This window comes from Capricornis sumatraensis, chromosome 8 (assembly GCF_032405125.1).
Source record: "Capricornis sumatraensis isolate serow.1 chromosome 8, serow.2, whole genome shotgun sequence".
Classification (NCBI taxonomy): Eukaryota; Metazoa; Chordata; class Mammalia; order Artiodactyla; family Bovidae; genus Capricornis; species Capricornis sumatraensis.
This window is the reverse complement of record NC_091076.1, coordinates 59018678-59040414: the sequence shown is the minus strand read 5'-3', so window position 1 is coordinate 59040414 and position 21737 is coordinate 59018678. Positions and strand designations below refer to the sequence as shown.

Genomic DNA, 21737 nt, shown 5'->3' with positions numbered 1-21737 from the left:
CTTGCTCTGTGGAAGGAAAGTTATGACAAATCTAGACAGCATATTAGAAAGCAGAGACATCACTTTGCCAACAAAGGCAAAGAAAGCTTACCAGGCCCTGCAGGAGTGCAGAAGAGGCAGCCCCTGCTGCACGAGTTCCTGCTGGCTGAACAGTATCTAGAGCACCCAGGAAGGTGTCCGGCTGGGCCAGGTGACTGCCCCAGCCATCTACCTTCCCGTTCCGCTCATCTGTGGGTTCTGGGCTCTTGGGGTCCACAAGGTGATACCTGCAGATTTATCCTCTGCAAAAATGAGCCTGACTATCTGGACTTTGGTCCAACCAGAGCCCCTCCCACTTTTTATGCTTTGCTGTCCTCGGGGCTCAGTCCCAGCTTGAGAGGAGCTCACGGGACTAGGGAGTGCTGTGTCCAGAGGAAGTAGGCTGTTGATGATCACAGCAGGGTCTCAGCCTCCCGCTGGGCTCATGTGTTTATTTCTGGCTGCGCTGGGTCTCCGCTGTTGTGCAGGGTTTTCTCTAGTTTCCGTGAGCGGGAGCCACTCTCTAGTTGCGGTGCATGAGCTGCTCATTGCAGAGCGTGAGCTCTAGGGTGCATGGGCCTCAGCAGTTGTGGCACGCTGGGCTCAGGAGTCGCGGCTCCCAGGCTCTAAAGCGCAGTAGAGTGGCGCCCACACTAAGTTGCTCCAAGGCACGTGGGGTCTTCTCAGACCAGGGATTGAATCCACGTCTCCTGCATCGGCAGGTGGATTCTTTACCACTGAGCTGCCAGGGAAGCCCCTCTCTAGTGTCCCGAGGCACCGGCTAGAGGGTTGAGGCTGCACGAAACACAAGAGAACTTGGTTTGAAGAAGACAGGCATGATATGAAATGATGATGCTGAGAGCTGCTTACTGTATGTCAGTCACTTTTTGGGGTGCTTTGTTCACATTATTTTATCACGCAACTATGCTATGAAGTCAGTATTAATACTTCCATTTCCCAGATCAGGAAACTGGAGCACAGAGAAGATCAAGTCCTTGTTCAGTAAGTGGTACTACCAGAATTTGAACCCAGGCAGCTGCCCTGGGGGCCCAGCTGGTAAAGAATCTGCCTGCAATGCGGGAGACCTGGGTTCAATCCCTGGGTCGGGAAGATCCCCTGGAGAAGGGAACAGCTACGCATTCCAGTATTCTGGCCTGGAGAATTCCATGGACTGTATAGTCTATGGGGTCACAAGGAGTCAGACACAACTGAGTGAATTTCACTTTCAGCGGAACTCCGAGCTGGTGCCTGAACACTAGGTGATACACTCGGGTGGGGGAACAGGTGGTAAGACTTAGAATCCTTGCATAAATGCAGTCTGTAGAGCCCAGAAAGGTCCACCTGCTTCAAAGCCTTTCCAACAGCATGCCCAAAAGTCAACTATTAGCATCCTTTGTCTGGTTTTAGTAACAGAAACAGTCTCAGCATTTCCATCAAATGGCAGATGTGCTGCTGAGGGAGAAGCGCTGCACCCCTTTTGTCCAGTATCACAGCCTTAGACTGATATTTGTTGACCTGGCTCGCTGGGCCAGCTGGAGGAAGGTGTGGATGTTTCTGGAGCTGGTAGTGGGGAGGTGGGGTGTTGAGGGGGCTGTGTGGGTCTACTGCCACCTGGTGGCTGTCTCTCAGAAGTGGTGGTTGCTGGTCACTGCAAGGCCAGACCACCGCCATCCCAGAAGGGAGACCTCAGCACCTGTTTTTTCCTCAAGCCAAACAGACAGAGGATGTTTACTCTGTTCACATGGTCTTATGTTTGGTAAAATTTGCAAAGATATTTTTGTACTTTTTTTTTCTTAAAAGGGTCCCTAAGATTATATAAGCTTCAGGCCCCACAAAACTAGCATCTACGCTGCCTGTCATTTCTATAGAGTCACAATTTTTTTTTAAAAAATCAATCCAGGAGGATTATTCCAGGGACTCTGCAAGAAGGATTGGTGGAGCTCAATACAAACTCAGCACAAGCCTGCCTTGCTCTGACCTTGCCATTCAAAGTGTGGTCTGTGGATACGGTGACCAACTGTTCTGGTTTTCCAGGAATGAGTGGTTTCCTCCGATGTAAAACTTTCAGTGCTAAACCAGGAAAGTCTGGGGCAAACTTGGACAAGTTTATGGCTCTTATCTGCAGACCAGCAGCCTTGGTGTCAGCCTGGAAGTCTGTTAGAAATGCAGAGTTTCAGGCATCACTCCAGACCTACTGAGTCAGAATCTGCATTTTCCAAGAATTTTAGGAGCTTCAAGGGCACATTAAAGATGGAGGGTTCTGCTTTCCCCAAGAAAAGAAGGGCCCACACCAGCCCTGAAATGTGTGCTTTCAAGGGTCTCATCTTCTGCTGTGAAAACCCCATAGGGTGATTCCAACTGCCCTTTAATTTTGATAACCAGAGGTCAGGACTAACTGGCTCCTATTTCCTTGGCTACGAGAGGAGCCACGGCGAGACCTCCCAGGGCAGGTAGGCATAAAGTGCTTGTCTCTCCTTTGCCTGAACTGGATTATTCTTGGGGATAAGGCTGCTGTTTGCTGAAGCATTGAATGGGCAGCCATGTGAAAATGCCTTGAAAACTGTTAGGTGTGCTCCGTGGTGGCTCAGATGGTAAAGAATCTGCCAGCATTGCAGGAGACCCAGGGTTGGGGAGATCCCCTGCAGGAGGGCATGGCGACCCACTCCTATTCTTGCCTGGAGAATCCCATGGACAGAGGAACCTCGTGGACTGCAGTCCATGCAGTCGCAGAGTCAGACGCAACTTAGCAACTAACACACACACGACTGAATAAGTTGTGATTTATTGCTCTTAGGCATGGAATGGTCAGAAATCATTATCATCATTACTCCTATTTGTTGAGCAATTACTATATACCGGGCATGGTTTTAAGCACTTTGCAGTGCTTAAAGGGAGTGCCCTGACTCCTTACAACAAGGCTATGTGGTGGGTGCTATGATGTTGCCCATTTCACAGATGACAAAGCTGAGGCCCAGAGGTTTGTAAAAGGGATCTGTCAGTGAGGCACAGAAGACAGCCAGGACTGGAAGTGAGCCAGGGCATGATGGGGTGGAGGACTGCTTCCACTGAAGCACAGCTTTCTCCCCATGGGTGTACCCAGGGAAGGCCTCCAGCGAGGAGCGCTGAGATCACCGCATCCTCATTTGCCCTATCTTGGTTTTATTTCTCGGTGCTGTTCAACGAGGAAATTCTTTCAAAGAGTCAGCTCTAGGCTCAGCACCAGGCTGGGTGTCAGGAGGCAGAGATAAGCATCCTGGTTGCTGCTTCAAAGAGGCCCAGACTCAGACAAGCAGTGTTACAACACCAGCCTGGCCATATGGGAGCGATAAGCTGAGGGAGTGAACAGGCCCTGGGGACACATCAGTCCGGTGGAGTGTGTGCTGGGCTGACACACCTTCCCGGCTGACTGAGAGGAAGTGGAGGCGTGGGCCTCGAATTGGGGAGGGTTTGGGCCAGGAGGTGAGAGGGGACCCTCCTGCTGCTTCCTTGAGGACCCCCCCGCCTCCATGCGCTTCACCTTCCTGGGCCCTGTCCTGTGGATTGAATGTATGTCCTTGCTTGCCTCCTCTCTCAAAGCAACAGGTAACTGCTCCCTGACCCTGGCCCCCCACCAAAGGTGAGCAGCAGTGTTCAGGATTTCGTCGACTTGCCAAAGCTGTTCTGCCACTGGAAATGCTCTTTCTTTCTTTCAGACAGACAAACTCCTGGGCACTAATTACAAAGATGTGGGTAGAGTGTAGGGAAGTCACCAGGGTGGCCTGGCCCCTACAGCTGGCACAGACGGGCACAGTTGGCCGTGTCGAGGCCTAAAGGGAAGAGAGGCGACAAAGGCTGGAAGCTGGGGAGAGCTGGGCATGAAGAGGCTGCCCTGCAGACTTTATGGTCCTGGACTGTACAGGGAGGGGGCGATGGCAGGGGTGGGGAGCAACTTCTATCTCCTTCTTCCCTGTCTCAGGCCAATGCCACCCATTGGTGATAACTGGAACCCGACTGGGAACAGAGGGCAAGGGGCTGGAGGATGCTGTCCTAGAAGTCAGCCTCCGGGCGTACAGAGCAGGGTGAGAAGGACACAGAGAGGGTGTGGCCCTGGGTGGGAAAATGGAAATATTCAGTACAAGTACTTACTGCTCAGGGGTGTGGGCTGAATTGTGTTCCTCCAAAATTCATACGCGGAGGTCCCAGTACCTCAGGATGTGACTGTGTTTGGAGATAGCCTCTTTAAAGAGGCATTTAAGTTAAAATGAAGTCATTAGTTTGGGCCGGAATCCATTGTGGTGGGGTCATAGCAGAGGACACAGACTCACACAAAGGGAAGATCGTGTGAAGCACGGGGGAGAGGACAGCTGTCTCCAAACCCGGGAGGGAGACCTCTGCAGAAACTAACCCTGCCAACACCTTGATCTCTGACTTCCAGCCTCCAGAACCATGAGACAATAGATTTCTGTTGTTCAAGGCATTTGTCCTGTCGTCTTTTGTTATGGCAGCCCGAGCCAGTCAACAGTGTCAATAAATTATTCAGCGTATGACATCAATTATGGATTTCCCTTTCTTGTCTTCCTCTCCGGACAGCCAGTTTCTCTAGGACTCAGCACCAGGTCAGGTAGGTGCCGAAATGTTTCTGGGACAAATGCATCATTTAACAAGAGAAGAAAACTTTTAAGGTGATCTATGAAACAGCATCAAAAGGCTAAAGTCTCAGGTGGCAATCAGTGGATTACAGGACACGACCGCAAGAGTGATGCCGTAACAGCCACTAGGCTTGTTTGTTACTCGCCAGCCCCCACTGTGTGCCAGACACTGTGATTCGTGCTTTACATGAATGATCGCTTTTAATCTGGCAACAGGCCACTTAGATAGCTGACAGATGTCAGCTGGGGAAACAGAGTCTTGAAAAGTTACCTGAGTCCCCAAGATGCCAGGATTAGTGGGCACATCTACAGTGTGATACGGTGGGACAAAATGGGGCTGAGTGGTGTCATGGAAGGAATATGGCCTTTTGGCTGGAGGAGGGCATGGCGACCCACTCCACTACTCTTGACTGGAGAATCCCATGGGCAGAGGGGCCTGGCGGGTTACGGTCCATGGGGGCGCAAAGAGTCGGACACAACTGAAGTGACTGAGCGCGCAGCAAGCATGCCTTTTGGAGAGTTTACAAGCTCTATTCTCTCATCTGTACGACAGTCAGGACCTGACCGATGGCCTCAGGGAGTTGAACAATGGGAGGAGATAATCCAGGTCTCTGGAGTGGTGCCTGGCATGGGTGCATCAGCTTTTTGCAGCCTTGAGAGGCCTGGGTAAGGAGACAGAAAACCCTGACTGTCCATTCTGCTTGCCCCTAGCTTCTCCTGCGTGAAGAGCGAATGCTCACTGGAGTGCACACTTCCCCTTGCAGGCTCAGAGGCTTCCCAGTCCATCTTGGTGTGTGTGTGTGTGTGTGTGTGTGTGTGTGTGTGTGTGCTAAGTCACTTCAGTCATGTCTGACTCTTTGTGACGCCATGGACCGTAATCCGCCAGGCTCCTCTGTCCATGGGATTCTCCAGGCAAGAACACTGGAGTGAGTTGCCATTTCTCTCCTCCAGGGGATCTTCCCGACCCAGAGATCAGCTTGAACCGGAATCTCTTATGTCTCCTGCATTGGCAAGCAGCTTCTTTCCCAGTAGCCCCACCTGGAAAGCCCACCCTTACTCTACCCATTAATATTCTGTTCTCAGTTACAGAAGCATGAAATAGGATGCTGGAGGGGAAACTTTGAAGGCTCAGAAGAGGAAGGGACTTCCCTAAGAAGATCTCAAGAGAAAATTGCCCCCTTGCAATCCCTCCCCCACAGACGGTTTGGGTCTTTGGCTCCCCTCCCTGAACTTGGAATGAGCCCTTCTCATTCTTTAGCAGCAGTAACTGGGTGATGGCGGTGGCCCGCGGGGCAGGCCTGAGTGGGAGAAGGGAAGTGTGTCTGTGGTCGGGGTTGGCAGCTGGCTCTGACTTGAACAGAATTAGAAGCTTGTTTTGAAGCCTGGAAAGACTATATTTAGCTGGGAGCGTGTTTACGCTTCCTAGAGCAAGGTCTTACAGCCCTGCCTAGGACTTCATGCTCGGCCCAGCGGCCAGACCTATGCTGTCTCTTCCCTGTTCCAGAGGGTCCCAAGGCAGCTGTGAAACCCTGCTCTCAGCCCCTGGCCTCAGATCAGCCTGTCCCCGGCCCCTGGGGCCTGTTTTGCCTGTCTTCCTCAGCCCACCAGTCTCCAGCTGGAGGCACCGGTAAGGGGCATTGTGGAGTCCAGAAAGTGCCCAGGCGGGGCTGGAGGCCTAGCTCTGACTGTTACTTATCAGACAAGTTACTTAACCCCCTGTGGCTTCACATTCTCATCTATAATGAGGATTACAACAGCCGCTTGTGGATAGGTGTGTGGATTCAGTGAGATAACACAAAGACACAGTAACAGCTTATGAGACAATCCCCTCCTCCACCTCACCAGCCTCCTAGAAGAGGACTCTGGGATGGCTTGACACTTTTTCTTGCTGATAAAGATACTGGACTCCTGAGAGAGAGCTTGTATGTACATCATTCAAAATATTTCCTTGGATTTGTTGTTCTGTTGACTAAGTCATGTCTGACTCTTTGCGACCCCACGGACTGCAGCACGCCAGTCTTCCCTGTCCCTCACTATCTTCTGGAGTTTGCCTAAGTTCATGTTTACTGAATCGGTGATGCTATCCAACTGTCTCATCCTTTGCCGCCCTCTTCTCCTTTTGCCTTCAATCTTTCCCCACATCAGAGTCTTTCCCAAGAGCTTTTCCCTTAGATTCAAAAGTTCAGAAATGAATGCAGGGGCTTCCCTGGCGGCTCCGTGGTAAAGAATCCACTGCAGTGCAGGAGAAACAGGTTTGATCCCTGGCCTGGGAAGATCTCACAGGCGTGGGAGCAACCAAGCCCGTGTGCCCCAACCGCTAAGCCGGCGCTCTGGAGCCAGGGAGCTGCAATGACTGCGGCCTGAACGCCCTAGAGCCTGTGTCCCACGACAAGAGGAGCCGCAGAATGAGAAGCCCTCTCAGCACAACCAGAGCAGCCCCTACTCAGCTGCAACCAGAGAAAGCCACAGACCAATGGGGACCCAGCACAGCTGCCCCCACCGCCCCAGAAGACCTCTGTCTTAAAAAAACACCCATGAATATAGACTCTTCACAGGTCAAACTCTGAAGGACACATAAAGAAAAAGTCTCTCTTCCCCTCCTGCAATCTCACTGGAGATCATCAACTTTCACAGCCCATGGGCGCCTTTCCACATAGTTTCTATCTCCATGCAAACACAAACACTGGAAAACGTTCTTGTAGCAGGTTAAAGACGCTTCTCTGCGAGTTCCTTTTTCATTTTACAGTAAGTCACGGGCATCCATCTACGGCAATACATGTGGGTCTAGCTCGTTGGTGTTAATAGCTGCATAAGACTCCACAGATTATATGAAGCATAGTTTTCCAGCCATTTCCCATTCGATGGATGGGAGGGTGCATTACAAACAATGCTGCGGCGACGGTCCTTGCACAAATATCCTTGTGAAACTGTGCTTTAATTTCTACAGGATACTTTACGCAAAGTATGATTATTGGGCTAAAAGGTTATCCTGAGAGTGTATTTCCCCCAGATTTTTGAGTTTCCTTCTCGGAATTTGTTTGTTCCGGACACTTTCACTTTTCAAGCTCCAAGGAGCAGCTAGCTAGCGACGCCTCCCGGGGAGAAAACACTAGCTGTCTGCAGCGACCGGATGCAGGTGGCGCTTCAGGGCCAAAGGGTTTAGTGGGGAGCGCTTAAGGGCAGGAGATGCAGGAAGGAGGCTTGGGCTCCAGAGTGACCCTGGTCTGGTGACGTCCCTCCACGGGGCTCGGTTTCCTTCTGCGTAGACCGTGATATCGTGGTCCCGGCGCGGGTTGGAAAAGAATTTCCAGACATTAGACAGAATGAAAGAAGAATAAAGCTTATTAGAGTGGGAGATGCTGTTAGAACAGCGAGCCAATTCAAGGGAGAACCGACCTTGAATGGGGGAGAGGGGTCCTTCAGTTCAGTTCAGGGGGGTCCTTAGTCCACTTTTATAGCCAGGGTACAAGGAGTGCGATAGGGGTCTTGCGGGTCATTTGCTGATTGGATGAGGCTCCTATACTGGATGGGGGAAAGAGTAGGGCAAATGCCTCCCCCCGACGGGGCAGGAGGCGAGACAGGTTATACTGTTCCATTAATAGTTACACCGTGGGGGAGGGGAGGAAGATGAGGGTCTGGTTTTTCCGTTCCTGCGTTCCAAGACCCTCCTTGGTTATCTGCTCTTCCGTCCTTGGGTCACCACATGTGACTCCAACCAAAATGAGTCGCAGACGGAGCCTAGAGCTGGTGATCTCTGATCTCTGCCTTATGAATTCCTGGCCTTGTTGGCTCCCTCAGGACCTAGGCTGCGTCTCCCTACTCCCTCCCCATCATCTTCCCTCGTTCCTTGAAGGCAGCGGGGGCCAGAAAGGGTAAAGCGACAATTAACCCCTCCCCTGGATCGGTCATGTATTGCTTTTGCCCCGCTGTGGCTCTCTCCCGCCCTGGCGGCTCGGCTATCGAGTGCTCCTGTCTGAGCCTGGCGAGTAGCCGAGGGTGCGGAGATTCGGCCATCCTTTGCTTCTGCCTGGCCCCGCCCTCCCGTTGAAGCCGCAACCCGGGCACTACGATCGGTGGCTCGGCCCGCGACTTTCTCCCACTTTACCTGCCGCAGGCGCTTCCGGTTCCGGTACAGGGACTGCGCGGGATCCAAGGCCCCGGGCATGGCGGGGAGCCGGCTGGAAACCGTGGGGAGCGTTTTCACGCGGTGCGTGCTCGGAGCCGGGGGTGTGCCGAGGGCGCGAGGGCGTCTCCCCCTTTTACGCCCTTTCTTGGGTGGGTCTGATCCTGGCGAGGCCTCTCTCGTGCTTTGTCCTGCTTCTGAAAAATTGTGCTTGGCTGCGTCACCCCTCGAATTTCTTAGCTCGCACGTTCAAGATCGCACCTTTCCGCTCTCCAAGTGGAAAATGAAGTGAAAGTCGCTCAGTCGTGTCCGACTCTGCGACCCCTTGGACTACACAGTCCATGGAATTCTCCAGGCCAGAATACTGGAGTGCGTTGCGTAGCCTTTCCCTTCTGCAGGGGATCTTCCCAACCCAGGGATCAAACCTGGGTCTCCCGCATTGCAGGCGATTCTTTACTATCGGAACCCAAGAATACTGGAATGAGTAGCCTATCCCTTCTCTAGGGGATGTTCCCGACCCACGAATTGAACCGGGGTCTCCTGCATTGCAGGCGGATTCTTTACCAGCCGAGCTCCAAGTGTAGGTCTCTGGGAGAAGTAAGGGAAGATGGGGCTGTTGGGCCTGGCCAGAACAGTGTTTGCATTTTCCTTGATGGGACGTGGATGAGGCGAGGGGAGTGGAACGCACATGAGAAGGTGGATTAACCCTGAGCACTGTTTGGTTGTTTTGGAGTTTGGAAACATTTTACCATTTAGCAGGTAGAGGACCCCCTACCTGCCCTCCTTCCGGTTGTCTTCTGGACTCCTCGACCCTGCCAGTGTCTCAGGCTGCATCAGGGGCTCAGACAGGCTGTTGTCACTTACTGACCTTTGTTCTTTACCCTTCCTTCAGGACGCGAGACCTGATTCGGGCTGGGGTGCTGAAGGAGAAACCCCTTTGGTTTGACATATATAACGCCTTCCCTCCACTGCGGGAGCCAGTCTTCCGAAGGCCTCGCTTGCGATATGGCAAAGCTAAATCTCCTACCCAGGACATCTTTTACCACGAGGATCAGATTAGAGCGTGAGTGTGGAGCCCATGCCGTGGGCCAGAGGCGGCCCAACTTCAGAAGGAAAGGTTTAGCCAGCAGACTGGCCACTTAAATAGGAATTGAGTAAGGACTTGCCCTGTGTAGGTGATCTTGTCCGTCTCGCCAGATTAGGGAATCAGTGCCCCTCCCCCAGGACAGAGAAGCAGAAGTTCGGAGTAGAACCTGGTGCCCAGCAGCTGACCAGCCATCGCAGTTATAGTTATCTGTTTCTGGGCATCTGTTTGGTCGCTGGCACTGTGTTAAGCCCCTAACAAACGTTACTTCATTTAGGTCTTACTCTAACCCTGCAAGATAGGTATCCTTCTCTCCATTTTAGTCATGAGAACTATGAGGCTCAAGGAGGTCAACTTGACTGGGAGTTCACAGGACAAATCTCTTTCCCTTAAATACTGATGTCAGTTTTTAACATCTGGAATGTTAGGATCAGAGACTGTGTCTAATTGAAATGAATACATATTCCTTATTCTTGCCCCTATTCCTGAATAAGAAAAAAACTTAGAAAGTCATCTTATTGTTTGTTGAGGTCCAGGCGCCCACCTTTCACTCAAGGAACACCACACTGCCCCCCTTGCCCAACACACCTCTGAGGTAGGAGAAGAAGTATGTTCTGGCTCTATTTGGAAATTTTCAGAGATCTTTAGGGCATTAAATGTTTTTCCAGTACTTTCTGCTCAGGCCCATTCCATTCACTTGGTCGGGATGCTCTCAGGGTTATTTGTATGTTAACATCATTTGTGCTTCTGCTGTGTACATGGCAGTGGAACTGGGTGGTGGTCATTGAAGAATGGAATATTTTACTGCGTCCTCTTTTGTTACTCGTAATGCCCAGATTATAACACTGTGGACTTAGTTTTTTGAACCTTTATCTTTTTTGGCTTTTTTTGTTTGTTTTGGTGTTTTTGATACTTTAAGGACTTACAACAACAAAATAAATTTCAGGTGTATCAAAGTGAATGTGTGCTTGCTCAGTTGCGTCTGACTCTGCGATCCCATGGACAGTAGCCCGCCAGGCTCCTCTGTCCGTGGGATTCTCCAGGCAAGAATACTGAAGTGGGTTGCCATGTCCTCCTCCAGAGGATTTTCCTGACCCAGGGATAGAACCTGAGTCTCCTTTGTCTCCAGCATTGGCAGGTGGATTCTTTACCACTGAGCCATCTAGGAAGCCAAAACCTTAATGGAAAAAGCGAAATCATGAAAGTAATAGAAGAAAACATGGGATAATTGAAAAATAATCCCAATGATATTGATAAAAGCCTGCCTAAGTGTGACATAAAAACCCAGAAGCCAGGGCTTTCCTGATGGTTCAGTGGCTAAGACTCTCTGTTCTCGATACAGGGGACCAGGTTCAATCCCTAGTCAGGGAACTAGGTCCCACCTGTCGCAACTGAGAGTTCACATGCTGTAACTAAAGATCCTTGTGCCATAACTAATTCCTGGCATAGCCAAATAAGTGAATATTTAAATAAACATTTAAGTTAAAAAAAAAACACCCACCAAATCTAGAAGTCATAAATGAAAGCCTTAAAGTTTTCTGCACATAAAAACTACCGTAAGCAAAATAAAAAATCAGCTGACATACTGGGAAGAACTTTGGCAACATGTATGACAAAGGGCTAGTTTCCTGTTTATGTTGCTATAAAGTTTGCTTGTAAGTCTATAAAAAACTAAAAGGAAAAAATGGGCAAAGAACATAGATAGGTCACAGAAAAGGGAATTCCTTTGCTTTTAAACATGAAATGATATTGAGTCTGATAAGTAAAACTACAGTGAAGTACAGTATGTGACCTGTCAGACTGATAAAGATCAGAAAGTTGGGAAATATAATTTGGTCAGGGTTTGGGGAATAGGCAGTCTCCTATCTGCCTATTGATACCCTTGTCTGGGTATAAATGGATACAGCCCCTCCCTTTGGAAAGCATTTTGGCAGTTTGGAAGGTCAAATTACAAATTAAGGTATCTTGACCCAACAGTACTATTTTTAAAAAATAATTTTTTAATTTATTTATTTTTGGCTGTGCTGGGTCTTCATTGCTTCAGAGGCTTTTCTCTAGTTGCGGAGAGTGGGGGCTGCACCTCACGGTGCACAGGCTTCTCAATGCAGTGGCTTCTCTTGGGAAGCATGGGCTCTAAGATGTGCGGGCTTCAGTGAGTGAGTGAAGTCGCCCAGTCGTGTCTGACTCTTTGTGCCCCTGTGGACTGTAGCCTGCCAGGCTCCTCTGTCCGTGGGATTCTCCAGGAAGGACGCTGGAGTGGGGTGCCATTTGTGGCAGATGGGCTCAGTAGTTGCAGCTCCTAGGTTCTAGAGCTCAGGCTCAGTAGTTGCAGCTCCTGGGTTCTAGAGCTCAGGCTCAGTAGTTGTGCACGGACTTAGTGGCTCCGTGGCATGTGGGAGTTTCCTGACCAGGGATCCAGCCCGTGTCTCTTGCATTGGCAGGTGGGTTCTTCACAACTGAGCCACCAGGAAAGCCCCAATAATCCATTTTTATGAAGTGACTCCATAGTACACCAAGAGATGTAGATAAAAGTAATCACTGCAGCACTGAAATAGCCAAGGACTAAAAGCAATCTACATGCAGTGAGTTGACATGATCTCTGAGAAATACTACGTAGAAAGGCGAGATGTGTTTACTGTCCTGGGGGTTAAACAGTGTGGCTGAGCACAGGGTATGATAGATACGTGTGTGCTCATATTGATAGAACATTCCTGGGTGGATACACAGGAAACTGGTTAGTGTTGCTTACAGGGAGGGGAACTGGGAGATTGGGGTACAGGGGTGAGGGGGAGTGCTGCTTTTCTCTGGATACCTTTCTGTAACATTTCATGTATTTACCATATACACACATTGCTTATTAAAGACAAAAGCTGTTTGGCTCAGGGTCTGTAAGTCATGTTATCCTCAATTTCTCAGGGTCCAGCAATTATTCTTTACTCCATTCTTGGCCATGATCTATAATTGGAGATTTACATTGTGTTGTTTTGTATTTTCAAGGAAATTTTATTCAGCCTATGGATCTGGTCCAAAAGCTTTTGATCTGTTCAACCCAAACTTCAAGTCTACCTGCCAACGGTAAGTCAGTCTACGAGTCTTGGGTTACCTTCCCTTGTTTTAGAGTTCAGTTGTCAGTTTGAGGAGGCTTGTTGAATTCCACTTGAGGAAAAAGATGTTCCTGTGGGAAGCTCTCTTAAGGGAATACTTAGTACTGTGTAACAGCAGAATTTGACAACTCTCAGTATACAGACCAAAGATGTGACTGCTTGGAATTCTAGGTTCGTGGAGAAGTACAGTGAGCTACAGAAACTTGGAGAAACAGATGAAGAGAAGTTATTTGTGGAAGCAGGGAAGGCTTTGTTGGCGGAAGGTGTCATTTTAAGACGAGTAGAAAAAGCAGGGACTGTGAGTATTTTATTATCACAGCTATTACTAGGATTGATTGTCTGTCGGGGGCTAAAGGAAGTCTTGGTTTTCTTTCTCCATCCATGGTTCCGGATCAAATCCTGTTAGACTGAGTAAACTAGAATGTTGTGGTAAGGATTGCTGCATGGAACAAGTGAATTGTCGTGAGGGCTTTTAAAATTGTGATTCTGTAGAGAGTTTTCATGTTTATTGTGTGTAATTGAATTTGACCTGAGATAGTAATGCTAAATTTTTGACTCAGTGATAGAATGTGCCTAGTCATATATTAATACTTTCAGCCAATTGACTGATAACATTTGAGTGATGTACTTATATCTGGTGTTTTAAGCAACAGGAAGGTAGTCAAGTTTCCCAGAAATCTGAATCCATGGGTGTCGAATCCCAAACTGCGTTGGAGGAGAACCCGCCTCTGAAAGAAGTTCCACGGGCCCAGCATCTGGAGGCACCTGGAGAAGAGTCGAAAGGCCTCTCACCTCCCTGAAGAACGTGTATACCGTGTATACTGACATCCAAACTGGATTCACTACTGGAATATTGAACTGGTTTTAACAGTTGAACTTTGTAAATGTTCCCTGATCTCTGAGGCATCGTGTTTGCCTTCTTTGGGTTCCCACTTCTGGGTTGTCATAAAGCTCTGTTTTATGGCTTGAAGAAGCAGTTATGTGAAGTTTTATGTTATGGTGGTATTAAATAAAGAATTCCTCGGTGCTTATAAAGTAAATTTACTCAAAAATTGTAAATAGCATGAGAAAACCTTTATAAGTATTGTTTGAACGAGATTCACTCTGAGTTGGTTTGCTTGGAGCCTTGTGTTCACATTTGATTCTCTGGTACGTTTCTTTTCTTGGAACCATCCGATTGTCACTTCCATATCACATGTGGTTCCCTGGCCAGCTGTTTCTGTCTGTGAATAATCTTTGTACTTTTTGCTTGAGAGGCCAGGCTGACTTGTGCTTTGTAGTAAGAGCAAGGACCTATCACTGATGATGAAGTAAGGTCAAAACTACAATCTCATGAATTGAGTGCTGGAGACAGCATAGACCTGCACATAGTAGGCTGCTCAGGAAAGATTTCTTGAATGAATGAATGATTACATCTAGCTGAAAAATGAATTCAGATGATGTCTCTGTAGGTACCTGAGCTGCCGAAAGGGATGACGCTCCCCACCCCCATCCACCTGCCTCCCTGGTATCAAGCTCTCCTGCTTCATTCATTTTCTTATCTTTTGCTGAATAAATACTCCTCAGCCATTATTAATGAGCTTCTTCAGAAACTTCTTCCTTTCAAACCCATGTAGCTTTCTTCCCCTGTTCTTTGTGCACAGTGTCTTCTGTCTCCTGGTAGGTTAGGGGCAGGGCCCACATCCCACCATCCAGACACCTTGCACGCAGTACTCAGGTCATGGAAGGTCAAGGAGTATAGCGGCAAAAGCCATTCTCAGCCATATTACTTCCGCTACCCCTCCCTTTGTCTTTGTTCCTCTTATTTAGGGAATGCTTTGCATTTAGATGGGGAAGTAGATTATGGCCATTCAACATTGGGTGCCAAAAACCAGGCCAGGCCTTGGGAGAAGAATTTCAACAGCTGGAAGAAACTGTTCCGTTCTCAGAGGAACAATCGGGGCTGACTTGTTACCTTTCTAAACCTTTCTAGGATTTAAAAGGCAGTTTCTTTGTCGTAATAGTGAAAATGTTTTAACAATTTATTGGTTGCATGGTTAAAAATAATGCCCATGGTGAAAAGCCAGCATCCTCCCCACTGTATCCCCTGGCCCTCCCCTTTTTCCTTCCGTAAGGCCGCCACTATCACCTGTTTCCAGAAATAAGTTTGAGTGTGAACAAGGGGCCATCCTGCGTAGTGCTCTGTACCTGGTTCTCCACTTCAAGTCTCAGGTCCTCTGGATGCATAGCAAGCCTTCAGGTTGAATCTCAGTGATCAAAACCGTCAAAGGGGATGCCATTGTGAGCAGCTGGGTGGTGGTGCCAAGCACCAGTTCACGCAGAGCCAGGTTGGGTCCCACGATTTGAGGGGAGATCTGTGAGCTGCTGGGCTAAGTTGGAAGTGTGCTCGGCACCCCCACCCACCCACCTGGAGCTGGAGAGAGAACCTAGGAGCTCCACTGCCCTGAACGGAACCCCCTAAAAGGATCCTTGAACATCTGCTCCCTTCCCACTGGCAGTCCCTGGATGAGGGGGTGGGTGACCAAAAGTAGGCTTCCAAGGAAGCCAGGGTGGAAAATCTTTAAAAAGAAAAGGAAATTCCCTGGTGATTCAGTGGTTAGGACTCTGCTGTCACTGCCAAGGGCCTGGATGCAATCTCTGGTCGGGAAATCCCACAAGCCATGTGGCATGCCAATAAAGAAAAGGAAAAAAGGTCAAAGGTGTGAGCTTCCTTGAGGCATTCAGAACTCTTCCCATGGTCACTGTGAACAAAAGTCGTCACCAGGTCCCTATAGTGTTTGGAGAGTGGAAGTGTGATCTCATTCTCTTTAGAAATGTGCTCATTTATCAGGTCTGAGTCGCGGCTGGGGGTGGGGGGGGAGTCTCCGCTGTGTCATGCAGTATCTTTCATTGCGCTGCACTGAGCCTAGTTGCAGCCTGCAGGCTTAGTTGGTCCGCAGCACATGATACCTTAGTTCCCTGACCATGTCCCCTGCATAGCAAGGTGGATTCTCAACCAGTGGACTAGGAGGGAAGTCCTATGACCTCTTTCTTAACTTAAAGAAACTTGTTGTTGGGAAGATAACGTGACTTTCAAAGCAAGACGAACAGGAATCCTTTTAAATTAGTGAAGGGTAGAGAGAAAGGAAGAGGGATCAGCCCTGGACCAGTCTAGGACCTGGAGAGCCTTGAAGAGGGGGTGGGAGGGATGTGAAAGTGTGCCTGCTGCTTTTTCTGCCAAGAACACCTACCTGCCACCACGGTCTTTATTTATTTATTTATTTTTTCACCACAGTCTTTAAAAACCATTCGTTGGCCTTCTCACATGGTATCTGTGCTCGAAGGCTTTACTAACATTCACGTCAGGTCTCAAGTCCCCGTTGAGCCCCTTCCAGGCTGTGCTCGCTGCAGTCCCAGGTCCTCTGTTTGTACTCTGGTTGACCCCAGTCTTCCACGCCAGGGTAGCTCTCCTCTTCCCATTCAGAGCGGGAACAAGGGCAGAAATCCTATGTGTACACACTGAAGCATTAAATCAGCAGTGGGCCCTCCATGGGGGATTGCTGAGCTGAAGCCAAGGAACAGTGAAATCTGCACAAGATGAGTCTGCAGGTCTGGATTCTAGTTCCAGTTTTTCCAGCTTTTACTGGTGTGACCTTGAGCCCATCATGGTCTGTCTGACTATGAAATAGGGATGGTGTCTGCCTTTTTGGCTTCCAGTTAGTGCTAATACTATGAGAATTACTTGAGATAATGAACACAAAACTCTCTTGTAATATGTGTGATGGGTACCTTTATTACTCTCTTGAGGAGCAGTGGAAAACATGTTTGAACAGATAGGATGGGATCAGATCACGGTGGCCTCCCTAACTACACAGAGGAGTTGAGTGGGTGTAAGAAGGTTGGAGCAGACAAAACATAGTGAAGACAGCGTCAGGTCAAAGGAAGATTCAGCCAGATGTGGCATACAGAATGGGATGAGGGGTGGGCAGTGAGGGAGGGAGGAAGAAACATGTCAGAAAGACTTCGGTCTCTGCAGCCATCCCACTTGGAGGCAGAGACTCTAAGCTTGCTAACCTAAGTACCGGAAGAATAGTGACGTCACTAACAGGTCGAGGCGGGGAAGAGAGCTGCGTTTCTCAACACACTGAGTTAGAGGAGAGCATTCAAGTGGCAGACAGAGTTACGGGATGGAGGTCTGGGAGATGGGGAGGAAACCTTAGCACAGGGAAGGGCTGGAGCCAGGAGAACAAATGAGCTCTTAAGGGAAGAGGAGGGAGACGCAGGATGTGGGAGCTGAACCAGGTGAGTGCTTAGGACTGGGGAGTAAGAATGTTAGCAAAGGAAACAGGTCCAGCGTATTCCTTCGTCTAAATAGTGAGGCTTGTTGCAGTGGTCCTGCATTCACCAGGTGTTTGCTTTTGTTGGGTACTTTTCTTTTAAAGGTTTTTTTAAAAATGTGGACCATTTTTAAAGCCTGTATTGAACTTGTTACAATATTGCTTTTATTTTATTTATTTATTTGTGAGGCATGTAGGATTTAGTGCCTTAGCTCCCTGACCAGGGATTAAACTCCCAGCCCCTGCATTGGAAGGGGGCGTCTTAACAACTGCACCACCGGAGAAGTCCTGCGGGTAGAACTGATGTATCCTTAAAAGGCAAGCACAACTCTTTTTGTAATTTTGTGTAGTCTTCCTTGACTTATGATGGGGTGAAGTCCCCACAAACAAATCATAAGCTGAAAATATCGTAAGTTTAAAACGCATTTAATACACCTACCTCCCCTCTACATCAGAATTTAGGCCAGCCTACCTTAAACATGCTCAGAACACTTCCATTATCCTACAGGTGGGCAAAATCCTCCAAGACAAAGCTTATTTTATAATAAAGTGCTGAATATCTCATGCAGTTTGTTGAATACTGTACTGAAAGTGAGAAACAGGATGGTTGTCAGAGTATCGGTTGTTTACCCTTGTGCTTGCCTGGCTGACAGCATCGCAAGAGAGTATCATGTACGTATCGTTAGGTTAGGAGAAGATCGAGATTCCAAAATCAAAGCACAGTTTCTACGGCATGCAGATTTTTCACACCATTGTAAAGTTGAAAAATTGTAAGCAAGCTGTTGTAAGATTGGGGACCATTTGTTTAATACTCAATGTCCTGTTCTCTGATAGTGAAACTGGTATTACAGGTAAGACTGTGCCTCCGAAGAATTCTTGGTTTTCTTAGGATACCCTCTCCCTAAATAAATAATGGCTGGGGACATCCCTGGTGGTCTAGTGGCTAAGACTCCACGCTCCCAGTGCAGGGGCCCTGGGTTCGGTCCCTGGTCAGGGAACTGGATCCCACATGCTGCAACTAAAGATCTTGCATGCCAGCAAGTAAAGACCTCCAGTGCGGCAACGAAGATCACCACAACGAAGACTGAAGATCCCACGTGCCACCGGCCACTAAGACCGACACAGTCAAATAAACAAAAATAAATGACGGCTGCCACTTGAAGACACTCGCTGGCTTCTTTCTTATCAAACAAAGTGGGATGAGAACCTTATCATCCGATTCGAGTAGGAGGATAAGGCTTTCTCTGAGGCCAGCCCCGATGCCCGCCTCTGTTCTTGGGCACCCAGACGAGGCTCACTCGCGTTGTGCAGCCTCGTTTGTCCTTCTAGGCTCAGAACTGGGCCGTCCCTTTCCCTGACTACCTGGGAGCTGCGGCATGCGACAGGAGGCTCTGAGCGTGCAAGCAAGCTGGCCCTGCGGAGCTGGGAATGAGGAAATGTGAGTCGGGTGTGTGTGCGTGTGTGTCTGTGTCTGTGGGGTTGGGTATTGCTCCTGAGCTCTATCCCAGAGCTGCCAAAAGGTGGGAGACTGACTGGCTGGGTTAATCATGCATTCTGAGCTTTTGATGGGGCTCGACAAGACAGATGCCTGAGCAGGTTCAGTGAACAACTTGGTTGAGGTCACCTTGGCTGATGGAGGAAGGGCACTTGCCCTCCTGTGGAAAAGACAGGAAATGGCTTTCCTGTCACTCCCAGGGTAGCGCTCAGTGTGGCAAGCGGGTCTCTGATTGGATGAGCCCAGCACTGGAGCAGTTTCTGTGGAGAGGTTGAACCAGACAAGTGTTTATTGCTGCAGCATGAAAATTAAAAGGTTGCTAGGGGAAGGCAGGGGAGGCAGGAAGTTAAGCGCTGAGTCCCCTACCAATGCCGCTGCCGTGGTCCCCCCCCCACCCCCCCGCCCATCGGTACAGATTACAGAGAAGGGATCTTCCTTAAATGCTAGCTGACAATGAAATTACATTTGGGGTATAGTTTTACCCTCGATTGATGCTTTTTCTGAACTGGAACTGAAATGTCAGTAACCTGACCTTCTAGTCGCTTAGTTCTTTTAATTAAAAGATGGTTCTAAGCAAAATCCAGTAGTGGTCCATTTATTATTTATCAAGCGTTTTCCTTCCAGCAGTTAGTGAAAGGTCAGTGGCTTCCACGGATGCTTTGTTTTGGGTGAGCAGCTTAGATGAAAAAGATACACCATCTATCTCCACTCCCTCCTGTTTGCTCCCAGGCAGGACACTGTTTAACAGTCACTGTGGTATTTGGCATCTCAGACCTCTTGAAACATGCGGAAAAGTGCATGTGTATCCCTTGCTGCTGAACATTTCTCCAAAAGCAAACATCAGGTTGTGATCATGGTTAATAATGAGATATTGATTGTTTGAAAATGTCAACGCCTGGGACCTTGGCCCCAGCACCGCTAGATGGCGCTGCCCTCTCACGCTGATGGGCCACGATCCGTTCGTTTCCTTGCCTCGGGATACCTTGCCTTTCAAGGTTGGTGAGTGTCCTTGGAAAATGATGTTCTGGCTGAGATTTAGGAAGCTGAGGTCCTGGGGGTGCCTGGGGGCACAGTAGAGATGGGAGTGGAAGGGCCACAGGACACATGCCAAGACCTGCCAAGTGGGGGTGGGTCGACCCCCTCGGTCTGCACCCTAACAGGAGCAGAAGGGGAAGGACCTAACCAGTGCTGAGCCCCTGGAGTCTCTGTTCTCTGACCTTGTCCAGTCAGTGACATGTCTGCAAATTCGCTTCGGAGGATGGAGCGGGAGAACGGTGCAGGCAGAGGGGACAGTGCGGAGCCGCGGAAAACACCCAAGCCTGGGGCCAGACAAACCTGAGATTGAAACCCTGATCGATTGCTTTGTCTTGTGACATGAGGGGAGTGAGCGAGTAACTAGCTTGTGCCTCAGTTTCCTTATCTGCAGGACAGGAAAACCCACAGCTACCTCTTGGAGGTGTGATACGCAGCAAACAAGCGTCCACAAACCAGATCTGTCTTCGCTCTCCCTGCTTGGAAAGCTTCAACAACTGTTGATTCCCACTGGGTGGAAATGAACGTGCTTTAGACCAAAATGCAGAAGAAACAAAACGTTGGTGTCATATACCTTTTCACCAGATGCTTGTTTAATCATTTATCTTTTCTCAACCCTCTCCCCCAGTAGTTACCATCTCCTTTATCTTCCTCCGGCCTCCTAGTAGCCAATCATCAATCAACCAAAAAACACAAAGGAGGAAACCAAAGACCATCCTGGGAACTTGTCCATTATTGGAACTTACCCAATGCTGGTAGGTTTCACTGAAAAACTTGCTTTTCTTTAGTTATTTCTTAAGCAGATTTTGTGTGTGTGTGTGTGTGTGTGTGTGTGTGTGTGTGTGTGTGTGTGGAAACTGGTGTCTAAATGGCATTCCTTCTGTCCCTTTTGCCCTTTGTCATTGTTGCTCCCCTGCCTTCCTTGTGGCAACATTTTCTCCTTTCTTTCTCTCCTCTGCACCCTAGACTGTAGGGGGAAGCCAGGGGGTCATGACCTAGAGGCTGGAGGAAGAGCTCTGGCCTGTTTCCTCCGGAGGTCTCAGTCAAAGGAATTGTGCTCGAGTCCTGGCGCTTGCTTCCCTGTGTGACTGTGGCTTTGAGCAGGTCACTTAATCCTTCAAAATATTCAGTTCCAGTGAAGTGAAGTGAAGTGAAAGGGCTCAGTCATGTCCAACTCTTTGTGACCCCATGGACTGAACAGTCCATGGAATTCTCCAGGCCAGAATACTGGAGGCGGTAGCCTTTCCCTTCTCCAGGGGATCTTCCCAACCTAGGGATCGAACCCAGGTCTCCTGCATTACAGGTGGATTTTTCCCCAGCTGAGCCACAAGTGGAGCCCAAGAATTCTGGAGTGGGTAGCCTCTCCCTTCTCCAGGGGATCTTCCTGACTCAGGAATCGAATCGGAGAGCCTACTAGGTCCTTGAAAGTGTGTTTGTTGAGTGAACGAATGGACAAAGAAACGTTTCCCCACCCATACCGTGGGGAGACTGGTACCAGCACTGTGTCTGCTTTGAGGGCAGAACCCACACAAGATATTGATGTGACAGAATGGTGTAAACACTCAGGCCTCCTACAGTGACAGGAAATAGTGGTGCGGGGAGATGGAAATGGCGCTGGAGCCACAGAGCCAGGCTTCCCCCAGGAGAGCAGAGGCGGGGACTCTGGAGGGGCCCAGAGCAGCGGCGAGGAGGCCGGCTGTCTCTTGCTGAGGAGCCCCGCTCTGCACAACCCACTGCAGACACGCTCAGGATCACCTACCGCACGCACGTTAGACGTGGGGAGAGGGGGTCCTGAGCTCTCTCACCGGCTGCCCTGGCCTCTGCCAAGAGCGGCGAGGCAGCCCTGCTCCAGCTCACGGCGGGTCCCTGCCTCTGCACTCTCCTGCAGCTCATCACCTTCTCAGGCCGGCTTCCCGCCGGGCTCCATCCCCCTGCCC

General features: G+C 49.4%; 1 protein-coding gene across 2 annotated transcripts; it reads left to right on the top strand.

The window, feature by feature from the left end:
- Positions 1–8772: 8772 nt before the first annotated feature.
- Positions 8773–13966, top strand: MRPS23 (mitochondrial ribosomal protein S23). 2 transcript variants are annotated; one of them, XM_068978713.1, is made up of 5 exons: positions 8773–8853; positions 9662–9832; positions 12851–12928; positions 13129–13255; positions 13611–13966. In XM_068978713.1, the coding sequence occupies exons 1-5, from the start codon at positions 8810–8812 to the stop codon at positions 13755–13757; spliced, it is 567 nt and encodes a 188-aa protein (XP_068834814.1). In that variant the 5' UTR covers positions 8773–8809; the 3' UTR covers positions 13758–13966. The 2 variants fall into 2 exon arrangements, with proteins under 2 accessions (XP_068834814.1, XP_068834813.1); XM_068978712.1 differs by having other exon boundaries at positions 13605–13966.
- Positions 13967–21737: the final 7771 nt, after the last annotated feature.